The 8,751-nt window shown below is 32.7% G+C and overlaps 1 protein-coding gene across 2 annotated transcripts; it reads right to left on the minus strand.

Moving 5' to 3' along the window:
• Positions 1-1,903: 1,903 nt before the first annotated feature.
• LOC112504806 (plasma membrane-associated cation-binding protein 1-like) lies at positions 1,904-3,150 on the minus strand. 2 transcript variants are annotated; one of them, XM_025108764.1, is made up of 5 exons: positions 3,049-3,150; positions 2,792-2,938; positions 2,565-2,654; positions 2,395-2,479; positions 1,904-2,315 (listed from the first exon to the last, which is right to left on the minus strand). In XM_025108764.1, the coding sequence occupies exons 2-5, from the start codon at positions 2,900-2,902 to the stop codon at positions 2,056-2,058; spliced, it is 546 nt and encodes a 181-aa protein (XP_024964532.1). In that variant the 5' UTR covers positions 2,903-2,938; positions 3,049-3,150; the 3' UTR covers positions 1,904-2,055. The 2 variants fall into 2 exon arrangements, with proteins under 2 accessions (XP_024964532.1, XP_024964533.1); XM_025108765.1 differs by having other exon boundaries at positions 2,792-2,954; positions 3,049-3,096.
• Between the last annotated feature and the right edge of the window lie 5,601 nt (positions 3,151-8,751).

Below are 8,751 nucleotides of genomic sequence, written 5' to 3' on the forward strand. Positions count from 1 at the left end.
GAAACCATCATCGTCTACCCTTCCGATTATCATCATCGATATCTCTTCACGAAACCATCATCGTCTACCCTTCCGATTATCATCATCATCATCATCATCAACGATATCTCTTCTCCATATATATCTCTTCACAAAACCATCATCGTCTACCCTAACCCACCAATACGAACAGATACGATTGTACACAACCGATACGATTCTACCCTAACCCCAGAGATCGATACCCTAACCCAATACAAACAAAGATCGATACCTTAACCCACCAATACGAACAGATATGTCGACGTAGATACGATACTGTGTAAGTCCTTGATTTCCCTCCCGTTAATCTCGTTGTAATTTGGGATTTGATGAATTCGGACTTCTCATTAGTATATTCTATTGTTTTTTTTCCAAAAATTGGTGTTTGGATCTGTTTCAATTTTTAATTTTTACCAATGTTAATTAGGGATTAGCTTTTACTTGTTCATCGTTTTTCTCAACTGCTATAATCACCAAAGCTGAAGCCTCTCTGTTCTTGTTCATCGTTTTTCTTTTGTCAAAGAGTGCTTATTATTATGAGATTCTACAAACATATAATTTCAAACAAAGCAAGCAAAGTTCAACRTCTAAACCATTGAATTTACAGTAATAAATTTAGGCACACTGTTGGACAAAAATTTGGAAGCTTGAGTAGTTTTCTAATATCCAAACACATGCCTTGGTTATAAAAGTTGACATTTTTTTGTTATTGATATTTTGGTTATAAATCTATTATTTTCATCATAAATTATTAATGGTATTGATATAAATGTTTGTTAATTATTCTTATTGATACAAATTATTAATCTTATTGATATAAATTTTTGTCATAGATATTATTATAAATGATGAAAAACAAATTTTTATATGTTAAAAAATCAAATAAGTTAATAAGCAATCCCAAACACTCCCATAAATCAATAACACTGTTTTTTTTTTTGTCATTTTATAGATATAAGCAAAATTTGTCAAACATTAAAAAACAACTTATCAGCTTATTGCAATTTGGTACCGCTATAAGCTAATCCAAACACTTTTTACAAAACTTCGGTTTAATATCATATAAGTTAATAAGCACTTTTACAAAAAAACATAAATTGTTTTAATACTTGATGGGAAAATTAACAATTTTAACGATTATAACAAAATCCATCACGTGTACAGTTCCATATTACTAGAGTGAATTATAAAAATCGATCCAACATGTTTTTACGTAGTAAAAACTACGAACCATCGGCCCCTTCATTGTCCCCATTAGCTTGTGTCACCCTCAATGAACGTGAAGTCACACGTAGGTTTAACTTGATTGTTATATGTCAATTTACTTTGTGATTTTTTTAAAATTAATTTGGTTTAATAATTTTCCAAAAAACCACGATTAATTTATCTTTAATTTGGTATTGATTTTGGTTTTCATTTCATGGTCCATATTGGGAGTTCAATTTGGATCCATGGCGGTGTAGTGGTTGTTGATGGTGGCAACTTTGAAGTAGATTCATCAGATAAGATATTTTGTGTTCAATTTCTTTTTTATCCTATTTTTCTTATAGATTTTTCCAAAATAGGGAATCCAATATTTTACGAAAAGGTTGAAAAAAACAACAATAGCTTTTAATTTGGATTCTATTTTTGATGTTCTAAAGCATCGACGACAAAAAGAATGAAAAATCTAAGGTCGTTTATGTTTATGTTTAATTTTCATTTTGTTTTTATCGAAGATGACGAGATGATGGTGGTCGTGATGGCAACGATGAGATGGTGGATGAGGACGAAGAAATACGACGAACAACATCATGATATGATTCATAAATATATGATGATAATCTTGAAAAATAAAGAATTATATATATATATATATATATATTTATATAGATACACCAAAAGCTGTAACACATATATGAATACAAGATCAACTACGCAAGTGTAGAATTTAAAGATAATGAATACAAAAAGGGATTTTTTGAAAAATGAAAGTTTATCAAATAGTTGGCATCTTCACACATGACAGATTGATGCTGGCTGGATTGGATCATATCAGCTTGTCTTTGGTGGCTCAGCCGGAGCTACCACCACCTCCTCCGCCTCCGTCTTTGCCACCTCACCCTCGGCGGCGGCCGCCTCTTCTTTCTTCTCTTCCTCCACCACCACGTCCTTTTCTTTACTGCTTGTTGTTTCCTTCTCTTCTACCACTATGAACGTTGACACCTTCTCGAATACAAAGAAAATAGGTCCCTGAACCAAGGTTGGTCCGAACTTGCTACATGCTTCATGAGCTGGTTTCGAGCCAGGGAATTCTATGTATTTAAAGATCAAGTTTAGTCATATAATTCGACCCTAAATCCGCATAAGATTGAATATTTACACGATAAGTACCGATTTTCGAGAGTTCTTCAAGGAAGCTGGTGACCACAGCAGAGTTCTTTTTCAGGGATGCTTCTTTGGGTTCTTTCACCAACGCCTGTTAGATTTTCATAGTCTAAATGTTAAATAAGAATAAACGGAATTAAAATTAAAATTAAAATTAAATTAGTAGGAGATGGGACCTTGATTTCAGTAGCAGAAGCTTCATAGATTTCAGTAACTTTAGTATGGAGTTCAGTCTTCTTCTCTTCAAACTCTTTGGTGTACTCTTCCTGCATGGCCATGCATATATGAATACATATATATTGTATGTGTATATATACATATAGAGAGAGTAATTGAAAGAAATCAAGAACCGAAAAACAATAGATTAATTAACCAATTGGTTAATCGTAAGTTGTTAAAAGACCTTGGCATCATCGAAGGACTTGCAAGCTTCAGCAGCAGCTGTTTTCTTGGTGCTGTTCTTCTCGAAGATCTTCTTGAACTTTGGTACGACTGTTGATTTCCAGTAACCCATGTTTCTTCTGTTTGATGGATTGATTTCAAACTCAACCTATACGTACAAAATCCTTAATTACTTACTTACAATATATATATATATATATATATATGTATATATATATAAAGTTTAGACAGAAAAAGAAAGAGAAAAAAAAAAGATACCTTTAATTAGAAAGAAAGAAACTCAAAAGGAAGTGAATTTGTGTGTGTTTTAATTGTTGATGAAGAAGAAGTGGAGTCACTAAGTGTGTGTTATAAGGGCTTTCTCACAACCATATCACTTATTTTATTCCTTTCCCACTTCTGTCCCCAACCTCACCCTTTTATTACAACTCAACCCATTTTCCCTAATCATTCATAATATTTTGAATCCTTAATTATATATGGGTTTAATACTTGTCACTAACACACACATATATATATACATATACATATACATATATATGTATACATATATATATATGTATTTGACTGTTTTATAAGTTGGGTTTTAAAATTTCAAACTAGTTTCCAACAATTTATTTGCAACTAGAATACATATTGTTTGATATTATTTGTTGTATACATAGATTTATTTAGTATTTGATGTATAAATATATATAATTAATGAAGAATCATGTATATTAAAAAATTGTTATAATGAAGGCAAGTTGCATAATGGTGATTGGGGTGACAGCATGTAATGGATATATTTATTTTGATTAAGAAGAGTTGATTGTATATGTATAAGTTTTGATTAGAAAGAATTGAATAGAAGAGTTAGGTTGGCATTGAATGATTGGTGAGGGTGGGGGCTTTGAGAAAGCTGGCAACCAGCCATTGGGGACCCAACGGTGACCTGTGAAACCACCATTTTCTGGAACAGTGAAGGTGAAAGCTTGTCTCCCCAACGTGGGTTAGCTGGGGTGGGGTTTAGGTTTATAACCGCTACTCCCGCCGTCAATTTCAATCAAATTATATATATATATATATATATATATATATATATATTTATATGTATATGGGAAAACTAAGATTGCATAGCTGTTTAATTTGCAACCTTGCAATGTGAAATAAAAATGTTTTGAATTTTTGGATAGATGTAAGAGTATGTTTGATGGAACGTTAAATCAAGTTAGTATGGCTCAAGGTTATGATATTGATGTGATGACATCATGGATGTTATATATAGAAATCTTGGGAGACGCTTAAATCCTTAACATTTTTTTTGTTGTCACGGCGAATGGGGCTCTAAATGAACCGAACGTTCAACGAACTGTTCGTGAACCGTTCAGCGGGAAGTTCGTTTATGTTTGTTTATTTAATAAATGAACGGACATGATCAAATTTTTTGTTCGTTTAGTTAAATGAATGAAAATGAACAAGAGTCTCGTTCGTTTATGTTCATTTATATACTAAATCTAATATATAATCTCTTGTTTATTTACTATGAATTCAAATAATATTTATTTATGTTCGTTTAGCCCGTTCATTTACGTCCGTTCGTTTACGTTCATTTAGCATGTTAACGAATGAACATAAACGAACACGAACACATTTGATTTCTAAACGAACGAACTTGAACACAAAGATTTTTGTTCGTTTACCGTTTGTGTTCGTTCGTTTGTTTGATTAAGTTAAACGAACGAACATGAACAAGTCTCCGTATGTGTATATGTGAATGTATATCATTTTCCCTCACGACGGGTATATATACTTATAACACATTCATATATCGCGGTTAGCAACCACAACATATATATATATATATATATATACAGACAAACAACACATGACATGCATACATACGATATCAACACATAAAAATATGTACATATAACACATAAAAATGAGAAAATAGGAAAAATAGAAAAATCCCTCGCTGATCCCTCGCAAATCAGCGAGGGATCAGCGAGGGATCAGCGAAGGAATGTGTAGAAGAAAGTTCCCTCGCAAATCAGCGAGGGATCAGCGAGGGAAATGAAAAAAATTCACATTCTCTCGCTGATCCCTCGCTGATTTGCGAGGGATCAGCGAAGGATTCTGATTTTTGAGATTTCCCTCGCTGATCCCTCGCTAATCAGCGAGGGATCAGCGAGGGAAATTGTAGAAGAAAGTTCCCTCGCAAATTAGCGAGGGATCAACGAGGGAATTAGTTTTCTCGGAACTTCCCTCACAGATCCCTCGCTGATCAGCGAGGGATCTGCGAGGGAACATTTCCCTCGCAGATCAGCGAGGGAATGAATTTTTTGGAATTTCCCTCGCTGATCCCTCGCTGATCAGCGAGGGATCAGGGAGGGAATTTTTCCCTCGCAGATCAGCGAAGGATCAGCGAGGGAATGTGTTTTTTGTCATTTCCCTCGCTGATCCCTCGCTGATCTGCGAGGGAAAAATTCCCTCGCTGATAGTCGTCGCTGATACCTGGTTTTCTAGTAGTGCGTTCGTGTTCGTTCGGTTCGTTTACAGCCCTAATGACGAAGGTCAAGCCCGAAGAGGCTTAATCGCGTATTGAGTGATGGGACAAAAATCATAGTTTGTGAATCTTTTATATTATTTCGACTTAAATTGAATTTTGTTAGTTTTAAGATACAAATCAGGAGAAACTTAGTGACATGATATGAATTAAGAGCGTACTTAATATTACTATATATTGAGAAAGATCAAGAAATCTAACTTAGTTTATTAATTCAATTTAATAGAATCTTTCATTCACATTTTTGTTTCCACCAAAATCTTTTTGTAGGAACCTTTTTGACTCACAAATATGAATTGTAGCACTTTAAACCAACATGCATTAGGGGTTCGACATCAAGATTCAAGAGGGCTGACCGGATATATGCATGGAAAGGAAAACTATTTCAATATTGATATACATATATACATATACATATATATATATATATATATATACATACTACAAGAGTACTCGTGCAATGCAACGAGACACATCTCGATTTTAATGTTCTATTTAATTATTTGTCTATGTTGATGTTATAATACGAATATGTGTTTGTAAGAAAGCAATAATAATTTTATTTTTGAATAAAATATAAATATAAAGATATCATAAAAAATTAAAAAAATATATATATATCAATGTTAAACAAATCAACTATTTAAAAGTTCTCATTTTTATATAATTTCTTTAATTTATTTTTTTATTATAATTTAATTTAAGTTATTAACGAAATAATTTATTTTTGTTTTAATAATATAATATTTTATAAAGATAATAATTAAATATTCTGTTAGAACTCAATGATTATCCTAATTATATTTTAGATTTTTTATATTTAAAATGAKRTGTTTATCATGTATTTGATTATGTTTATCTGCGGTTAGTTACACGAATTCAGATATGAAGCGTTAATAAGTTGTACTTATGCACAATCTACTTGTAATCTTGAGTTTTAAGTAATATGCATTAATAAACAGTATTTTACGCATAAAAAGTGGTTTTTAAGAGTTTTTGTCAAATGCTTTATAATATTGTATATATATTATTAATGCAAATGTTGTAAGACCGTCAGAGCTCTTAAGAAAAGAAAAAAGAAATTCCAAGAACTAATTAAGGGCTTCTCAATGAAGCTTCTTGAACTAATTTTTTTGAAGTAAAAGTATTTTCGAAGCATTAGCACTATTACAAGACAAAGGCTCATTCAAGACGTGCAAGCTAAGGTCATAAGGTGAAAACTGAAGAATAGTGTTAAGCTCAACATTCCTGATAAGCTTAAAGTAGTCCCTGCAAAAGAACCCGTATATGATGGACGTGAAAGTGGCTAAACAAGAATTAGAGGAAGCATAAGCTTTAAAGAAAAGAGCGATCAACACTAAAAGTTGAACAATCTCACTTTCTCTAATCCACCACATTCCACGATGGAACATACTATATTTTTAGGCCTTCTTTTGGATTCTAATAGTAAATAAATCCTTATTATGTTCGATAAAATAATAGGTCAAACTATCGTAACCAGGTCTTTGCCTTTTGTTATGTTCGTGCTCCTACCCAAATTCACGATAGACTGAGAAATAATAGAATATCGTGAAAGGCTTCTCCCTAGTATTTAGCCCAATAAGCCTACTAGATCAGTGCGACATATTTACTTCTTTCTTGGCCTGTCCTTGGTACAATTACATTTTCCTTGGCATTTCTTTGAGTTCAACAAAAAAGAAACTCTGACTGGCTGTAATTTCTTTCTTGGCCTTCCATTGGCAAGATCTCAACATCCTTGACGTTACTGATGAATATTATGACATGTTTTGATATATCTATTAGTTGTTGCTTATAGTATAATTAAGGATCATTTTCATGAAGGTCACGTTGTCTCTCTTGGTACCAACAAAAGCATATCATTCACTGAAAGATACTTGAAAGTAAGTAAAAGAGAATGAAAAGTGCAAAGAAAGTAATGTAGGCACATAGTTTGCGGTGTGCCTTTCTCCATACAAATGATGGTGTCTTTATTACTCGCCAATGGCTCGTTGAAAAGGAGTTGAAAGTCATAAGAGATTGTCATTTGGGGATGGCAATGGCGCAATACAGCGAAACCGATGGGGGCTATGGCCCCCTTCCCCCCTTTTTTTGAGTTTTAATTCTAGAAAACATTGTATGTTACAGATTTGGTATTTGCTCATATAGTCATAGAGATTGCTCTAAAAAGCCTCAAATTTGAAACACACACTACAACCAAAATTGGGTTTATAGGACACCTCCAATCTCTAAGCGTCCCAATAGACCGCTTAATAAGACTTAATTTATAGAACCAAAATATAAAACGTCTTATTTAAAGGTGTTGTAATAAGTTTATATGACACTTTTGAGCGTCTTAACAAGTTTTTTAGGACATTTTTAATACAAAGTGTCACATTGGCAACTTTATATGACACTTTTGAGAAAGTGTCCTATAAACTCAATTTTTTATAGGACATTTGTTTTTATAGGACAGTTTTTCCAATAGTATCCTATAAAGTTGCTAATAGGACGCTTCATATTAAAAATGTCCTAAAAAACTTATTAAGATGTCAAAAAAACGTCATATAAACTTATTACAATGTCTTTATATATGATGTCTTATTTTTTTGGTCCTATAAACTAAGTCTTATAAAGAGGTCTATTAGGACACTTAGAAATTGGGAATATTCTATATACCTGATTTTGTTGTAGTGACATGACCCGTATTTGAAACACATGATCTGTTTTTTGCTATTTCAGATGTTAATTAATAGTTAAAACAAAATAAAACAAATTAAATCCGCTAAAATAATCAAATTATTACATATATGTTTGAAGCATAGAACCAATATTTTATTTTATTTATTTATTTTACATTTTATGTACATTTGGCCCTTGAGTTTTATAATGTCCATTTTTGCCTCCAAGTTTTGATAATGTCTTTCTCAGCCCCCTAGGTTAGAATGATCATGTCCGCAGACCGCAGTCCGCACCTGAGTGAGTCTAAGGGCAAGTGCATAACTTTGATAAAAAATTCAATATTTACATTTTACATGCTCCAACTTTGGATTATTAACAAAACAAACCCTTCTAAATTTTAGCAAACTTAATTGGAATGTTGTAGGCTTATGAGTTGAGTTCTAACCGTCAATCAAAGCGTTAACCAAATATTTGCTTCTTTCTTTCCCTTGATCACTTTGGCTAATGCTTAGCAAATTGGGGGCTAACATTTTTTTTAATCAACCTAGATATCCAACCCGCTATGTGAGCCAACTAATCCCAGGACGACCACCTACTTTACAGATAGTCCGAAGTCACCGTATTTGAATCTCCGTGGTCACAAGAGCATTTTTATTTCTTCTTGGATTTGAACATGAGACCTCCAGTTACTTTTGACCTTTGGAGTCAAGCTCAAACCAATCAGGCAACACCCT

This window comes from Cynara cardunculus, unplaced genomic scaffold, assembly GCF_001531365.2.
Source record: "Cynara cardunculus var. scolymus isolate 2C unplaced genomic scaffold, CcrdV1 Un_Scaffold_6988, whole genome shotgun sequence".
NCBI classification, from domain to species: Eukaryota; Viridiplantae; Streptophyta; class Magnoliopsida; order Asterales; family Asteraceae; genus Cynara; species Cynara cardunculus.

Excerpts from the sequence above, each read along its gene's own strand:
- LOC112504806 (XM_025108764.1), bottom strand. The coding sequence starts at position 2,902 with ATGGGTTACTGGAAATCAACAGTCGTACCAAAGTTCAAGAAGATCTTC. Across the intron at positions 2,655-2,791 it reads AGTCCTTCGATGATGCCAAG|GAAGAGTACACCAAAGAGTT; the intron begins GTCTTTTAACAA and ends ATGGCCATGCAG. Across the intron at positions 2,316-2,394 it reads TGAAGAACTCTCGAAAATCG|AATTCCCTGGCTCGAAACCA; the intron begins GTACTTATCGTG and ends TTAAATACATAG.